This window comes from Gobius niger (assembly GCF_951799975.1).
Source record: "Gobius niger genome assembly, chromosome: 3".
Lineage (NCBI taxonomy): Eukaryota > Metazoa > Chordata > Actinopteri > Gobiiformes > Gobiidae > Gobius > Gobius niger.
This window is the reverse complement of record NC_136854.1, coordinates 6,419,317-6,437,733: the sequence shown is the minus strand read 5'-3', so window position 1 is coordinate 6,437,733 and position 18,417 is coordinate 6,419,317. Positions and strand designations below refer to the sequence as shown.

Here is an 18,417-nt window from a genome sequence, read left to right as displayed (position 1 = left end):
ATTTTTTCAATATTCCACAAGTTTCCGGGCTAATGTTTTTATTTAGAATTTTCCACTAGGTAAACCTCGTCTCTGAACTTAGACCTGACCAACAGCAGCCCCAGGTCAGAACAGTAGGTACATCCAGGTAGAGCAGGGGTTCCCAAAGTGCGGGCCGGGACACTGAGTTGGGGGATGTATGTCTGATTGAAAGCCAAATATCAAAAATTAATAACGCAGATTAGAAATGTTGTGCTCCTGAGTTTACTATAAAACAAATTCTATTTTACAGTGGGCGGTTCCCAGTTGTTGTTCTGGTGATTTTGGGGGTCGTGGCCTGAAAAGTTTGGGAACCATAAGGTAGAGGACACCTTTATTAACCTCTGACCCCCTTAACTGAGTGCATTTTCTCCAGTTCGGCTCTACCCAAATCTTAAAGGAACAGGCCACCATTTTTACATACTGAGATATGTTCTTACCTGAGCTTAGGCGACCTGTCTGGTCTGTGTGCGTGCACTCAGTCGCGCAAAAAGACCAAAGGTGTTGTTCTCCCAGTATATCCTATAGCTCCAAACAGGGTGAAGTAAAAAGCGACCACGCTCTTCCACGGACACCAAGACCAGACAGGTACGTATCAACCCGTCTAAGCTCAGGTAAGAACAGATCTCAGGATAGAAAAACGGTGGCCTGTTCCTTTCTGGAGACCCAGAGGGCGTTCATGACTTGCCCTATATGAAGTATGAAAGAAAAATCAGTCTCTTCCCTCTTAACTCTGTTTAGGCTTGGTTTGTGAGTGTGGGGGGGGGGGGGACTAACCTGACCACCAGCTCTGGAGGCTCTACCCGCAGGCTGCACTCGCTCGGGGCCGGAGTGTTGGCCTGGGAGGGCGGTGTGGGGCCCGGGGTGTAGAGGCACATGTAGGCTGTGGGGGGGGGGGGGGGGGGGGAGAGAGAGAGACAGGGTGAGGGGTGGGGAGGAAGAACAACACAATCAGATATTGTCCTGCAAGGCTGAGCTCACTCCAGGGAAGTGTCCCGCCAAACACTCCACCTCTGAGTGATGGAAAGGCACTGTTTGTTTCCCAGGGAGGGGTCCCACAGGCAGCAGGAGGAGAGGCAGCTTAACACTCCAGTATTTAGGAGGACTTTCAGACTGGTGTGATGTATCAGAGGAAAACTCCCATTAAACCCAGTCATATCATCTCAAATCCTCCAGAATATAGTTCCCAGATCCTTTACTCCAACAATGAATCAGGGAGGGGCTCAGAGGCATGGCAGGAGGACCCCAAAGGTTGTCTGCATCAAGCACATGAAGACAAAACTATTTCTGAATTTCTGGATTCTGAAGTTACCGCCATGTTGTAGGTTTTAAATGTGAAATGAATGCCTAAAAACCTATTGTTTTGAATAGAGTGAATTGTTATCAAGAAGAACATTTTGGTTTTGGTAACACCAGGACATACTTTAGGTGCATGTGAGGTGCATGTGATGTAACACCCACAACACCTGAATGCTGATCGGCTCAGCTCCTGCTCTGTGCCGGTAATGTGCACCATTAGTGCTTTCTGGCGTTAGCTCCTCCGGCTTTAGCTGCTATTAGCCACATACACCTACATGACACAAGCACAACAGCTCAGAGTCCCTCGGCCGCCACTGCATTTGACATATTAATAACTATCCATGAATGGAATAGATCAAATATAAATGTTTTGATTCGTTTCATTGTGTTATTTATTTAGTTCTATTTTATGCACAATAACCTAAAAGCTTATATAAGGAGACATCCACACTTCAGACTTAACCCACAGTTCCCTGTTTGCTTGTGTTGCCGCAGCATGACTCAGTGCTCTGGCTCAGAGGCACAAGGGCAGGGGGTCAGCAGAGGTGCCAGTATGCTGCTGTTTTTAGAGGGCCCATTGTTTCTAGTAGTGGATCCACCCTGTTCCTGGAGGAAGGAAGGACACCCTGCCCTCTCTCCGCTCCCTTCATTGTTGATCTGGAGCTGGTTCTCGGTTCTGCTGTGGACCCCACCCACAGGGCCCTCCTGTGGGTGGGGTCCACAGTAGGACCGAGGGCGCTCCTGTGGACCCCACGCCCTGCTGTGGACCTCCACTTAAGCCTGGCATCCAAAATGACCTCTCTCTGTATATTTCAGTCTGGGCGGGCGCTCAAATGGATCAAACCGTTTATTTGCATCATGTGTTGTTCACATGCAGCGCTACGAGAGATGATTGATTGGAACAGTGCATGGACAAACATGAAATACATGCATGTAAACACGGCGGATTAGCCAAAGGCTAATTTCCATCCGTAGTCCCACAGGCTAGGGCCACATTGCAGAATAAAATGTACATCTACAGTAGAAGTCCCTCAATAACAATCTACGGGCGGTGACCAAAAACACATGAATATTAAAGCAGAACTGCTAATAACACCGCATACATATGCTAAAAACACCGCTAACATATGCTAATAACACTGCATACATATGCTAAAAACATCGCTAACATATGCTAATAACACTGCATACATATGCTAAAAACACAGCTAACATATGCTAATAACACTGCATACATATGCTAAAAACACAGCTAACATATGCTATTAACACCGCATACATATGCTAAAAACATCGCTAACATATGCTAATAACACTGCATACATATGCTAAAAACACCGCTAACATATGCTAATAACACTGCATACATATGCTAAAAACACAGCTAACATATGCTATTAACACCGCATACATATGCTAAAAACACCGCTAACATATGCTAATGACACCGCTGACATATGCTAATAACACCGCTGACATATGCTAAAAACACTGCTGCTAACATATGCTAATAACACCGCTGACATATGCTAGTAACACCACTGACATATGCTAATAACACCGCTGACATATGCAAATAACACCGCTGACATAGGTTAATAACACCGCTGACATATGCTAATAACACCGCTGACATATGCTAATAACACCACAGACACATGTTAATAACACCGCTGACATATGCTAATAACACCGCTGACATATGCTAATAACACCACAGACATATGCTAATAACACCGCTGACATATGCTAATAACACCGCTGACATAGGTTAATAACACCGCTGACATATGCTAATAACACCGCTGACATATGCTAATAACACCACAGACACATGTTAATAACACCGCTGACATATGCTAATAACACCGCTGACATATGCTAATAACACCGCTGACATATGCTAATAACACCACAGACATATGCTAATAACACCGCTGACAAATGCTAATAACACCACAGACACATGTTAATAACACCGCTGACGTATGCTAATAACACCGCTGACATATGCTAATAACACCACAGACATATGCTAATAACACCGCTGACATATGCTAATAACACCACAGACACATGTTAATAACACCGCTGACATATGCTAATAACACCGCTGACATATGCTAATAACACCACAGACATATGCTAATAACACCGCTGACAAATGCTAATAACACCACAGACACATGTTAATAACACCGCTGACGTATGCTAATAACACCGCTGACGTATGCTAATAACACCGCTGACATATGCTAATAACACCACAGACATATGCTAATAACACCGCTGACAAATGCTAATAACACCGCTGACATAGGTTAATAACACCGCTGACATATGCTAATAACACCGCTGACATATGCTAATAACACCACAGACACATGTTAATAACACCGCTGACATAGGCTAATAACACCGCTGACATATGGTAATAGCACCACAGACACATGCTAATAACACCGCTGAGATACACTAATAGCGCCGCTGACACATGCTAATAACACGGCTGACATATGCTAATAACACCGCTGACATATGCTAAAAACACCGCTGACACATGCTAATAACACCGCTGACATATGCTAATAACACCGCTGACATATGCTAGTAACACCGCTGACATATGCTAGTAACACCGCTGACATATGCTAATAGCATCGCTGACATATGCTAATAGCACCGCTGACATATGCTAATAACACCGCTGACATATGCTAATAATGCTAATAATAATGGGGTACTCACCAGAGCAGAGGAGTGGAGTGTTGGGTACTCACCAGAGCAGCAGGAGAGTGTGGGGCACTCACTAGAACAGGAGAGTGTAGGGTACTCACCAGAGCAGAGGAGGAGAGTGTGGGGTACTCACCAGAGCAGGAGGAAAGTGTGGGGTACTCACCAGAGCAGAAGAGTGTGGGGTACTCACCAGAGCAGAAGAGTGTGGGGTACTCACCAGAGCAGGAGGAGAGTGTGGGGTATTCACCAGAGCAGGAGAGTGTGGGGTACTCACCAGAGCAGGAGGAGAGTGTGGGGTATTCACCAGAGCAGGAGAGTGTGGGGTACTCACCAAAGCAGAGGAGAGTTTGGGGTACTCACCAGAGCAGGAGGACAGTGTGGAATACTCACCAGAGCAGGAGGAGAGTGTGAGGTATTCACTAGAGCAGGAGGAGAGTGTGGGGTTCTCGCCAGAGCAGAAGAGGGTGAGTTACTCACCAGAGCAGGAGGAGAGTGTGAGGTATTCACTAGAGCTGGAGGAGAGTGTGGGGTTCTCGCCGGAGCAGGAGAGGGTGAGTTACTCACCAGAGCAGAGGAGAGTGTGGGATACTCACCGGAGCAGAGCAGCTGGAGGAGCAGGGTGGCCCGGGGCACATGGCGGCCCATGGTGAAGGTCCAGTGTCTCCGACGGTCAGAGAGCTAGTGAGAGGAGAGACGCCGGTCGGGGAGTCCTGGCGCTCTGTGGGTGTTTCCAGAGGAAGGAAGGGAGGCTCCAGCGGGCTCTCAAGAACTCCACTAAAGTATACACACACTCATACTATAAAGTACACACACACTCATACTATAAAGTACACACACACTATGAGGCACACTCACATGAGTAAGCACTCTCTGACGACCCACTGATTTAGATTATGTCCCACTTCTTTAATAGGAACCATTGAGATTGAGTGGTGTTTTAGCTCATCAAATAGTTCTGCCTGTCTTTACCTAAAATAAGTTTTTATTTCTCAAGTCCGTCCCACCAAACCGCACAACTTTCACTTTGACTGCTTTTTGAGGTGGTCACCTTCATTAGAAGTAACAGTAATCTTCCTGAATTGATGCTTTGTTACAACCATAAGTTAATACTCCTTTTAGTGAAGACCAGCCCATTTTTGCTTCTCTGTCTTTAGGCCAAACTGCACAGCCATTTACACCTTTGTCCCCGTCCCACTTATTAAGATAATGCCCCACGTTTTCAATAAACGTATATATATACACAGAGAATGACACATTATCTACCTGTGTTTCCAAGCTTTCTGGGGATTTGTGCCAAAATCATGAAGTTTTATGCCTTAAATTCAGAAAGAATTCATCTAATACTTTGGGCAGGTTCGTTGGAGACGAGGGAACAACTCATGGTACATCGATACACCATAAAGTCATGAAATAAATACAGAAACATTTGGTCTAAAGCACATTCAGCTGCATATTTACAGTATTCATTTTGTCTGTTTTACACAGATATTTTGCCAATTTGTCAAAATCCAAATTTGTCCCACTTTCACTACTATTTGAGGTGGTCACAGCTAAATATCAACAGCACAATCATCTTCAAAAACAGTTCACAAAAGCTAAATTGGAACATTAATTTGAAAAACAACTACATGAACAGGGCCATCGACACTTTTCTGTCAACCGGCACAATAATGTTACAGCAATGTAAACAGGCAAACTAACAGGACTGCCTGAACTGAATACACGTAAACAGAAAAGAAAAACAACTGCAATCGTGAGAAAGTGTAAGAAAGAAAAGTTTCTAACTTGTCTAACTTACAAATACAAACCATATTAAAGGTATAACGTATAAACTGAAGTTAATTTAACCAATTAAAAAAGCCTGTATTTCAATGGATGGCACACAAACATAATGACACGATAGATGAAAAAGCAAAACACTGCAGCTCTCAAAAAGGTTAGAAGAGTTCAAAATCCTTTATTTTACAAGGGTAACTGGATTACTGGATTGGACTGTGGCTTTTAGATCCACTTAGCCATGTAAAATACAGGCTTTTTTATTTTTCTAACCTTGTAGAGTTCCTCCGTTTTTTTGCTTTTTCATCTGTTAAAAATGAGCCCTGCACTGACGAGCACCAAAAGGCGGTCATTTTGAACATAGCCTACTATAAACAAAGATTTTATATCCAAGTAAAATATCAGTGCTGCAGTCGTTTTCTTCTTGTTGCTACCAATAGAAATCTATATTTTGTTTATTTAAAAAGATTGATTTAAATGTATGGTTTTGAACAGGTGGTGGGCAGGTGCTCCATGGGCGCCCCCTTCTGGTCACTAGGCCTTGCACAGTTCAGGACAGTCAAGTGTCTGAAATCATTGTAATTATCACACAAAGCATTTGTGGAACCATTAAATATAAACACTAAAACAAACAAAAAAACAAACAAACAAACAACACAGTGGCTGAGCAGTTAGTGCGCTTGCCTCACAGCAAGAAGGTTCAATTCCCGGGCTGTGTGGAGTTTCTCTCCCTGTGTCTGCACATAGTTTTACTCCAGTTTTCCTCATCAACCAAAAACATGTAGGCCTACATAACAATAATGAAAAACTACGGGCAAAAGTAAAAGTAGTTCAAAAAGTTACTTAAGTACATGCACTTGAGTAAATGTTACTGGCCGAGGCTCTACCGCCCCCTGTCTGCTCACAACTTCCTGATGAAACCGAAAGCGCGCGGCTCGCCTCTTCACTCACACGCCGGGACGGAGGTGAGTGTGTGCCTTGTCCTCTCTCTCATCTCTCGGTCAGACACAGCCAGGATCCCCGCGGAGGGACAGACAGCGCGCCGAGCTCCTCCGCCCTGGCCACACGGGCCACACGTACATGACGTACCGGCGCGCGCACTCCGGACCGACCGACGCTACGCTTCCGACGTTCAGACGGTGAGCTCTGCTGTGCGTAAAGGCCGTTTCTTCAAGTATGAGCTTAAGAACTAGGCCTGAGATGAACATTTCTAAAATGCCGATCAACTACGTGCAGACGCACAACTTTATTTTCACCATCGGGCCATAGTTCTTACTATAAAGCTGATTATAACACCTTCTACATTAGGAGTGACAGTTTTACAAATGTAATGTTTGTGTGACATAGGCCTATTTCAAACATGTAGCAGTTACACTTTGAGTTAGCCTACTTTTAGCAAAATATAAACAGAAAATACAATTGACATATTACGCGTGACGTCACAAGCGATCCTGTTACGTTGTTGTGTAGGCTACGGGAGTATCTTTTGCACAATAGCGTTAAAGTGTTCTATTCATAGCTGGACAGGAAAGATCGTGAAAGTGACTTGGAATATTACCAGTGTTTGGGGTAATTATATACAAATATTACAAAAGTAATTTGTTACGAATATATATTACTTTTTCAGTAACTTGTAACATATTACTCAAACAAAATACGGGAATATTAGTCATTACATTTCAAGTAACTTATGTTACAAGAACATTTAAATGTATGAACAAAAAAAATGCCAAACTCCCCCCAAGTAAAATGCAGCATAACTAATGAAGCTGGACACTGGTGTATAAGATCTGCAGTCTGTATCAAAGTCATCAAAACCAAAGAATGGGGAAAGCGAAGGAAAAGGAAATGACAGCACTTTTGCTCGGTGGCTTTATTACTATTTTCAATTTATATTTTGCAGAAAGTAACTCAAAGTAGTGTAACTCAACTACATTTTTGAAACAGTAATATGTAATATTACATTTTTAAAGCTGTAATCACTAACATAGAATACATTACATTATTTAAGTAACTTGCCCAACACTGAATATTACAGGATCCCAACCACTGTCAAAAATCACGGCAGTGAATGTGAAAAACTAAGTGCAGATCGCTGAAGGCAATGGCTCGCCAAAATCGGACAGGACTAAACCATTTCTGTGTTAACTTGTTTGAGGAAGACGTACCTCAGAGAAAACAGCAGAAAAAAGCTTTTTGTTCACCAACAGCTTAAGTTAAAGACTGGTTCATCAAAGGCGGGTTCATGTCTTACCACGTCTGTGAGGTCATGTGTGTTAGCAGGTCCTGTCGGTCCCTATAATGCCTATACAGCTGCTTGTCAAATAATCAGAATATCATGAAAAAGTGCTTTTATTTCTGTCATTCAACTTAAAAGGTGAAACTAATAAATGACATAGACTCATTACATGTACAGTGACATATGTCAAGCCTTTGTTATAATTTTGATGATTGGCTTATGGGTTTTTACGAGCTGTGAGCCATAAAAATCAAAATTATAACAAATAAAGTCTACATATTTCACATATTTCACTTTTCATGTAATGAGTCTATATCATAGTTTACCAGTTTACGTAAATAATAGAAGTAAATGCACGTTTTCATGATATTCCAGTGATATGACGAGCACCTGTAGATGTGCTGAACATTCTATCCTGTTTTGTTTTGTCGACGTTAGCGTGCTAGTTAGTGTATTAGCTACACGCAGCTGCAGATCTTATTCTCCAGTGTCCAACTCCAAAACAACAGTCGAATACAACTCATCTTTTAGGACAAAACCGCTATCAATGGATAGGTGGCCCCTGATGACTGCTGCCCCCCAGGTTCCTCACTCCGGGAATATTTGTGGCAGTGTCCCTCACCCACAAAGCCTTTAGTTTTGCAGAGCTAGCGAGTACTAACCACTGACTGTTGAGACTAGCATCTTTACCAAGATAAAATCCATCCATCCATCTTCTTGTCCGGGGCACGATTAAGCGGGCCTGTTGGTCTCTCATAAGGGGCTTCTGAACCGCTCTTTGTCTGACCCGTAACTTCGGACCTGTTTGCCCTGGAAGACCCTACCAGGGGCACGAAGCTCCGAGGATCATTCGGGTGCTCAAACCCCTCCACCACGTTAAGGTGGCGGTTCCAGGAGGGGCAAGATAAAATACAAAGTCAAATTTATATTAATGGTTTAGTACAAGTAGACACAATGGACGTGAGTAAGCAAATGTTAATGTTTACCTGCACTTTGTGACAAAATCCAAGCCATTTTGTTATTACTGTTATTGCCCTACCCCAAAAATGGACACGTAAACAACTCATGTACTTAAACTTTATGTTGGATATTTGAAAGGATTTCACAAACTATGCTAAAAAATATATTTTTTTTCATTTCATTTTGAAATCATCTTGCCTCTGGCCTCGCGACCCTCCGAGAAAAGATCACAAACACATCAATATCAGTGACAAGAAAAACAAAACTGTCTGAACACACCACTGCCTTTGTGTGGACTTCAACTGGCGTTTTTAGTGTGTCTCTGCTTCACGGCCTTTTTCCAGTGACTTCTCCTCTCTCCGTGGATAGAGGGAGTAGCCATGCCGGTGCAGCAGGTGCTCCTTGATGCTCTGCTGGACCTGATCGATGATGAATTCAGCACATTTAAATGGTACCTGTCCCAGAAGCATCTGGACACCTGCCGGCCAATCAAACGCTCCTACCTTGAGAGCAGTAAACGCATCGATGTCGTGAGCCGGCTAATCTCCAACTATGGCCCCGACCCAGCTGTGGACCTATGTGTGGTCATCCTCCAGAAGATGAACAAAAACTCCACTGCCCAAGAGCTCCAGCAGGAATATGCAGGTACCCCCACCAGTGGAACACCACCATACCCAAACACCGTCCCCTAACAGAGTGCCCGATCACAGAGTCTGCAATCAGAAGACCGAGAGTGCCCTACCATAGTACCCTAGCAGTCTGCAATCAGAATACCCAGAGTGCCCTACCATATACCCTAACAGAGTCCGCAATCAGAATACCCAGAGTGCCCTACCATAGTACCCTAACAGAGTCCGCAATCAGAATACCCAGAGTGCCCTACCATATACCCTAACAGAGTCCGCAATCAGAATACCCAGAGTGCCCTACCATATACCCTAACAGAGTCCGCAATCAGAATACCCAGAATGCCCTACCATAGTACCCTAACAGAGTCCGCAATCAGAATACCCAGAGTGCCCGATCATAGTACCCTAACAGAGTCCGCAATCAGAATACCCAGAGTGCCCTACCTTATACCCTAACAGAGTCTGCAATCAGAATACCCAGAGTGCCCGATCATAGTACCCTAACAGAGTCCGCAATCAGAATACCCAGAGTGCCCTACCATAGTACCCTAACAGAGTCCGCAATCAGAATACCCAGAGTGCCCTACCATATACCCTAACAGAGTCCGCAATCAGAATACCCAGAGTGCCCTACCATAGTACCCTAACAGAGTCCGCAATCAGAATACCCAGAGTGCCCTACCATATACCCTAACAGAGTCCGCAATCAGAATACCCAGAATGCCCTACCATATACCCTAACAGAGTCCGCAATCAGAATACCCAGAGTGCCCTACCATATACCCTAACAGAGTCTGTAATCAGAATACCCAGAGTGCCCTACCATAGTACCCTAACAGAGTCTGCAATCAGAATACCCAGAGTGCCCTACCATAGTACCCTAACAGAGTCCGCAATCAGAATACCCAGAGTGCCCTACCATATACCCTAACAGAGTCCGCAATCAGAATACCCAGAGTGCCCTACCATATACCCTAACAGAGTCCGCATTCAGAATACCCAGAGTGCCCTACCATAGTACCCTAACAGAGTCCGCAATCAGAATACCCAGAGTGCCCTACCATAGTACCCTAACAGAGTCCGCAATCAGAATACCCAGAGTGCCCTACCATATACCCTAACAGAGTCCGCAATCAGAATACCCAGAGTGCCCTACCATATACCCTAACAGAGTCTGCAATCAGAATACCCAGAGTGCCCTACCATAGTACCCTAACAGAGTCCGCAATCAGAATACCCAGAGTGCCCTACCATAGTACCCTAACGAAGTCCACTCAGAGTATCACATTACACTGCTCCACTTGATCAAACTTTAAGTTCTACAAACAAAACCAAATTGTCCGTGTCCTTATTTTGTCTGTCTTGTTTCAAACGATAGCTACACTGAAAAGAAATGTTGTTATGAATTTTTAAGCTGTGTGTTTTTGAAGCAGAAATCCCATCTGGAGCTGCGTCGGCAGTGAACACTACCCCTGGTGCTCCGGCTGGTCCTGGTGCTCCGGCTGGTCCTGGTGCTCCGGCTGGTCCTAAAGTGACCGTTCAAGGCAGCAGCATAATCATCTCCCCCATAATAAGCGAAGGAACTATTGGCACATGCAACATCAACATCTCCAAATGAACTCCACGTGGGCATTTTTATGTTTGGGTGTTTCTTCCCGTCCCCGTGTGAGAGGTCATATATTATACTTTATTCAGATAACATTATTATGTCACATGATAAGACTTAATATCATGATATAAAAATTATGATTGTTTTTCTATTCATTTTTGCATTTTCAGGTTTTTACACCAGCCTTGGTCAGTGGTTCCCAACCTTTTGTCTTGCATACCCTTTGGTTTGTTCATTTTTACCCCTGAGTAACCCCTTACCTCGAGGATCTTGCCAATATTATTACAAAGTGACCAAGATATCCTTTTTTGTAATGTAATTTTTCATGTAATTTTTATATGTAATTTTGTGTTTTTAATGCTTTTTAATTGCATTTTGGGTTTGGGTGTCTGGTGTTGCTTGTGAGGCACATTGAGTTGTACATGAAATGTGCCATACAAATAAACTTGCCTTGCCTAAGGGCCTATAAAATAGTGAAAATATCCCTCCACAAGTTTTCATGGGAAGAATGTTTATGAAGTATAGTTATGACCTGGATGTGATGCCTGATCTTATGGTTGTCAGCTGGTATATATAATGCAGGATAACTCAAATATTGTCCAAATAAACTGAGGGAACTGCTTTAAAGCATAACAGAAAGCTAAAAAAAGGGACACAGTGCAGAATATACAGTAGGACCTTAGCATAAACATTGTAATCTTGACCTGTGAGCATTACACGTTAGGAAAACACTACAATTACACTGTGAAATCTGTTTGTTTGTATCGGGTTCATCAACATTTCCTGGAATCGCCTGATCTCACATTTTAGCTGCTTTGTCTTTTTCTTCTGCAAACATTTGGGTCAATTTAGTAAAGTATAAGGACAAACTCAAGTGATTTTCTTTGAATAATTCTCCAGGGTGAACTCCCCCTACAAGCCTCAAGTCAGGACAGTTCTTCCAGACACCAGCTCATGATCTTACTCATACATTTCTTGTAAATTTAATTTACAAAAAAATGTAAATAAGTTTCAGAATCAGAATACGTTTTATTGCCATTGTTTGAGAACAGGTGCAGACACTTTTTCTCGGTGCAGACGTGCAACATAAAACACAGAATTTAGATCAAAAATAAGCTATAAAACCTTAAACTATAAGGCTTTAGGGGGCATGCATTGAGAATATTGAATTAAATAAGATCAAAAATAAAATATGGTAAAATGACAACTGACATAACAGAACAACAGCGGGATTATAAATCCAATACATCAACGACTTTGGGAACTGCTGGTTTAGTTCGTGTCAATGTTTCCCCCTCGGAATGTCTTTTTCAAAGTTTATTTCGAGCTCAAAACAGAACAATAGTTAAACGTAGGTCCCCTGTGAACAAACAATAAAAGGTAGGTTTTAGCATAGGTGTAAACAGGCCCGACTCCTGCACCACAGCTGCTGCTCTGAGGCGGTGGGCCTTCCGGTTGACTCAATTATAATAAAAAGGAAGTGTTTAACATTAACAAAAGATAAATAAATACTGTTGTTTACAGTGAACCATTTGCCGACAATAATAAAGAGAAAGTGCTTAAGTACTTTGTGCAAAGACATGTAGAAAATGGGATGGCAACATCAACATGAAGCTTTTGCCACACAGATACTTCAAAAAGTAACGGAGTACGACTCTCATGTTCAGTCTTGGGTAGTACCTGAATACTGTACATGTACTTAGAATACTCAGTAACAGTTACTCCTTCATTAGAATATAGTTACTTTCCAACAATCAAAGGAATACATCACAGTACTCCATTATTCAAGTTTCATATTTGTAATATTAATAATAGAGAAAAGGTCAAAAGAGCCGGGAGTGTTTTTCTGAATTCCAAAAAGTGAATAAGTTCCAAACAGGCGCTGTAGCAAGTTTGGCTACGTGTTATTAAAGGTGCATTATGCAACTTTTTATACGGAAAAAAAGTTGATATGTGTGTGTATATGACAACATGGCGCCTTTACTTTTCTTCACAGTGGTCTGTAGGACGCTCCAGGGTCAATTATTTGGTAGGTTTTCCTCTGCTGATGATCCCTCTCACCAGAAAACCATCAAAACAATTGATCCCGGAGCGTGATGGTCAAATACGCACAAATATCAACCTTTTTGGGGCCATTAAAACTTGCATAATGCACCTTTAATAATATGCCACATTTACGCATTGGTGTTACATAAATCAACATGAAAGTGTTCTAAAGCATTCACTATACAGTACAGTACTCTGTTAGGACAAGAGTATTCAGTCATTTGTAACTAAATACAATTTCAAAGTATTCTCCCCAACACTGCTTACACCATGTGACCAGCAAACTATTTTTGTATATGGTTTGCAACTTGAAACTATGATAAAGTATATCATGTCTTTCATTACATTTCATATTTTACCTGATACCCGTATACTCGAGTAAGAGGAGACTGCTTTCAAAGATAATAATGATATTAATCAGTTGAAGTGCACTTTATAAGCCTGTGTTGACAACTTTCTCAAAGCGCTGTGGGATTGTTGCCTTAAACCTCCCAAAGTTGTAAAGGCTGTTTTTTTTGTGTCGAGTTCTCTTTAAATACAGTAAAGAGTGTTTGAAAGGCCGTGATGACCTGCAGGCGTTCTTCTCTGTTTATTATACTGCACCTACAACAAAGGTCAATTATTCCAACCTCCCAATGCTTTCTAAACAAGCTATGAACAAAAAAGACCTTACAAATCATCATCCTTATTTATATGTCGTATACCGAGTCTGTCCTGGGTCTCTGAGCTTCAGGCTTTGTCTTTGACGTCTTTGATGGCCTGGGTGTTTTCCTCCAAAACACACTTTATCCTACAGGCTCATGTTTGCGCTAGTGATAGAAGGGAGGGGAGGGTTAGTGTGTTTAATCAGGCTCTTGCCCCTTTCAAGGTTGACATTCAGGACTGGCCTCACAATAAGGGAGTAACAGTTATTTTTGTCAGCTGGTCATTTATACACATTCAGACATATTTAGTTTCTCTCTCCTGTGGCTGTTTGTGCCGAGGACACTGAGCTTCACCAGGAATGGCTGGACCAAAAACCAACTTTACATCTTTATTTGTTCATTTTTTAGGAAATTCTTGTTCCTAAATTCCTAATTTTCCAGTCATTTTGGAGCATTTTTATCTGGTCCTCCCATGATGCTTTTCTTCCATTTTATCAGACATGACACAGTTTAATATAAAATAACACGGCTCACATGTGTCATGTTTTGATAGATTTTGATCTCGGGTTGTCCCTCTCTTTAAGAAGGGGGATCGGAGGGTATGTTCCAATTACAGAGGAATCACCCTCCTTAGCCTCCCCGGTAAGGTCTACTCCAGGGTGCTGGAGAGGAGGATCCGGCCGATAGTTGAACCTTGGATCCAGGAGGAACAATGCGGTTTTCGTCCTGGTCGTGGCACATTGGACCAGCTCTATACCCTTCATCGGGTGCTCGAGGGTTCGTGGGAGTTCGACCAACCAGTCCACATGTGTTTTATGGATCTGGAGAAAGCGTTCGACCACGTCCCTCGTGGTGCCCTGTGGGGGGTGCTCCGGGAGTATGGGGTCCGGGGCCCTCTGCTAAGGGCTGTCCGTTCCCTGTATGACCGCAGCAGGAGCTTGGTTCGCATTGCCGGGAGTAAGTCAGACCTGTTCCCGGTGCATGTTGGTCTCCGCCAGGGCTGCCCTTTGTCACCGGTTCTGTTCATTACTTTTATGGACAGAATTTCTAGGCGCAGCCAGGGGCCGGAGGGTGTCCGGTTTGGGAGCCTCAGAGTCTCATCTCTGTTGTTTGCAGATGATGTTGTTCTATTGGCTTCAACCAACCAGGACCTTCAGCTGCTCTGGGGCGGTTTGCAGCCGAGTGTGTAGCGGCCGGGATGAGGATCAGCACCTTCAAATCCGAGGCCATGGTTCTCCACCGGAAAAAAGTGGTTTCCCCTCTACAGGTCGGTGGGGAGTCCTTACCTCAAGTGGAGGAGTTCAAGTATCTCGGGGTCTTGTTCACGAGTGAGGGACGGATGGAGCGCGAGATCGACAGACGGATCGGTGCGGCGTCAGCAGTGATGTGGTCGCTGTATCGGTCTGTCGCGGTGAAGAGGGAGCTGAGTCGGGGCAAAGCTCTCGATTTACCGATCGATCTACGTTCCCACCCTCACCTATGGTCATGAGATTTGGGTAATGACCGAAAGGACAAGATCGCGAATACAAGCGGCCGAAATGAGTTTCCTTCGCAAGGTGGCCCGGGGCGCACCCTTCGAGATCGGGTGAGGAGCTCAGTTACCCGGGAGGAGCTCGGAGTAGAGTCGCTGCTCCTTCAAGTCGAAAGGAGCCAGCTGAGGTGGCTCGGGCATCTGTTCCGGATGCCTCCTGGTCGCCTCCCGAGGGAGGTATTCCAGGCATGTCCTAGTGGGACAAGGCCTCGTGGAAGACCCAGGACATGCTGGTGGGACTATGTCTCCGAGCTGGCCTGGTGTCGCCTCGGGGTCCCCCCAGCACAGCTGGAGGAGGTGTGTGTGGATCGGGAAGTTTGGGCATCTCTGCTGAGACTGCTGCCCCTGCGACCCGGCCCCGGATAAAGCGGAAGAAAATGGATAGATGGACGGATGATCTCGGGTTAGTGATGGGGTTATGAATTTTAACAATAGTGTTCTAGGGTTAATACATAAGCAGAGACTGTGAGAGTGTTTGCTGTAAGTTTATGTTGCAGCGCCCCCTATGGTTCGATCACCAGGGTACAAGGAGACCAAGACAGAGAAAGTTTTTAGATGTTTATTTTGTAAAAATCTAAAATTGATGCTGATGGCTTGGGGAGTAGGAGGAGCTTGAAGATGACATGGGTGGAAGGAACTTAGGTGGGCTCAATGAGGGGCTCCTTTCCAGGGGTCCAGGCTGACTGGTCAGCATACTCCGCAACATGGCTCCTGGTCTCTGTGCTGGTAAGGTGCCATGACCCCAGCAACCACACGCCGTTCCAGCGGAGCAGCCGACTTGCCCTCAGACTGGCCTGGAGCCCTGGTGTACAAGACCAAACATAACAGTGAAGGAGAACAAAAGGTGCACAGGTGTTTTTATGATTAAAGTCCCGCCCCTAATAACTGCCCACTTAACTTAAAGGACATGGCCATTGGCCCACTGCAAATAAAGACACACCCACAAAAGAAAATCACACCCAACTTAAAGCGGCAGTAAGGGAGATACATCACAACCTGTTACGATGTTACTTCAATGAAAGCTAAGGAGTAGGTTTATTAGAACTTCTTTGAACTTCTTCCTACTCCTTTTGAGCACAATAACTTTGTTTTGTTTTCTTTCGTCTGTAAAAATGTTTTATATACGTTTCTGCTGAAATGAATAAATAAATTAAATGAAATGAAGTGACATGAATGAATATTTTGGCTCTTCTACTCGCTATTTAGGATCTGACATGAGTGTTCCAGCTAGTGATTGGTCGGTCGCGAACGAGTCGGTACAAAGAACCGGCTCTTTTAAGTGAATGATGAGAGCCGAGTCTCACCCGTGAGCCGCTTTTTTTTTTTAAAGGTTGCATGTTTATCAAGCTTTACGTGCACCTCTCCATGCTACATTAGAGAAAAATAGAGAAAGGCAACTGCTAAAAGAGAAAAGAAAAGAGTAAGAGATTTCGATTGGGGAGAGAGGGAGAAAGGAGGTAAAACATCTGCAGCTGCAGCCCGGCGTCCGCCAGGAATGAACCCACAAAATCAAGACCTCTACATACTTAAACTAATCCATAAACGTAGTCAGTGCATCTCTAGCTTTTAGCCACTTCTTAAATGAGAAAGATCCGCCTCATATTTTCAGTTTTATGGTTACGCTGGGTTTGTGGAGTGAAAAGTAAACAATGCGATCACACGCGGAGCGGCGATACTCACAATGTCGGCCTTTACTGCTCATGTGTTTGAGCCCTTTGCAAAAGCAACTAAAGCAGAAGTACAACAGAAGTCCTGGCTAAAGTTTGGACTTCAGTGATATCTGGAGTCTGTGTCCCTCTCTCAGTGCGAGGCTGCAGCAGCTACAGACGCAGCAGGACCAGGGCGGAGCTACAGGCAGCAGAGGGACCAGGGGCGGAGCTACAGGCAGCAGAGGGACCAGGGGCGGAGCTACAGGCAGCAGAGGGACCAGGGGCGGAGCTACAGGCAGCTGAGGGACCAGGGGCGGAGCTACAGGCAGCAGAGGGACCAGGGGCGGAGCTACAGGCAGCTGAGGGACTGGGGAGAAACGAGGGCTGGTTCCGAAACGGGCAGATTGCTAAGAGCTCTTACGCCAAACCGGATGTGCGTCAGCGTCCGCCATGGCAAGTTGCCTCCGAATTGGTAAGTCAGTTAGGAAGTAGTTAGGAAAAGGAGCCTTGATGCTAACTATCATGGCCACTTTAGCATAGGGACCTCTGATGCTAACTAACCAGTGATTAGGAGCTATGTGCCATCCCACAAGCCACTGCGCCAAAAACCCCCACCCCCCTCGCCCCCTCGCCCCCACCCTCGAGTGATTCATGCGCAACCACTGTTGATTGACAGGAGCACATTTAATAATACAAATAATAATAATTAAAAATTAAGATTCTGCACAAGCCAAACTTTATAAAAGTGATAAATCCATGTTGTCGTCTCCACAGCTCAGTCACATGTCAGTGTTAAAGAGGAAACTCAGGAAACGGATTAAATGCTTTTGTTTTCATTTAGTAGAAACTTAAGCCACATGGATCATTTGCATAATGTAGCTTTATGAAACAGCTGTTGAGATAAAATAACACTAAAGGGAAATGTTTGGATCATTTGGATTTATTTTTTTCCTTAAATGTCTTTGTTTGGACACTATGTTGTTGTTGGACACTGTACACTAGGGGGCGACATGCACTTTTGTTTGGCTTGCACTCCACCAATAACTTTAAAGAAGAAGAAAAGCAGCTGTTGGTGATGTCACTTCCCTTTCTCCTGTTTAAGGACGGACGGATTGTTCAAATGCTGCTGAAGGTCTAGTTCACTAACTGCATAGAGGTCTAAGAGTTGACCCCATGAAAGGTTAAGGAGTTAGTTGCTAGTGTTAGTGCTTAGAGGCTACAATTTGATGGTTTCGGATTGAGCCCAGATCCATGGGAGAAACACTGAGGATTTTGACTGTA

The 18,417-nt window shown here is 44.1% G+C and overlaps 2 protein-coding genes across 2 annotated transcripts in view; one reads left to right on the top strand and one right to left on the bottom strand.

Moving 5' to 3' along the window:
- LOC306961346 (bromodomain-containing protein 4-like) overlaps nucleotides 1-18,417 on the bottom strand; it is a 461,990-nt gene that overhangs the window by 248,825 nt on the left and 194,748 nt on the right. The gene's annotated exons all lie outside the window — the stretch shown is intronic.
- On the top strand, nucleotides 6,772-11,359 carry LOC306961392 (NACHT, LRR and PYD domains-containing protein 6-like). Its single transcript, XM_079554116.1, has 3 exons — nucleotides 6,772-6,794; nucleotides 9,398-9,673; nucleotides 11,091-11,359. The coding sequence occupies exons 2-3, from the start codon at nucleotides 9,409-9,411 to the stop codon at nucleotides 11,273-11,275; spliced, it is 450 nt and encodes a 149-aa protein (XP_079410242.1). The 5' UTR covers nucleotides 6,772-6,794; nucleotides 9,398-9,408; the 3' UTR covers nucleotides 11,276-11,359.

Coding starts and splice junctions, on each gene's coding strand:
- LOC306961392 (XM_079554116.1), top strand. CDS start 9,409: ATGCCGGTGCAGCAGGTGCTCCTTGATGCTCTGCTGGACCTGATCGAT. Junction 9,674..11,090: donor GCTCCAGCAGGAATATGCAG/GTACCCCCACCA, acceptor TTTTTGAAGCAG/AAATCCCATCTGGAGCTGCG.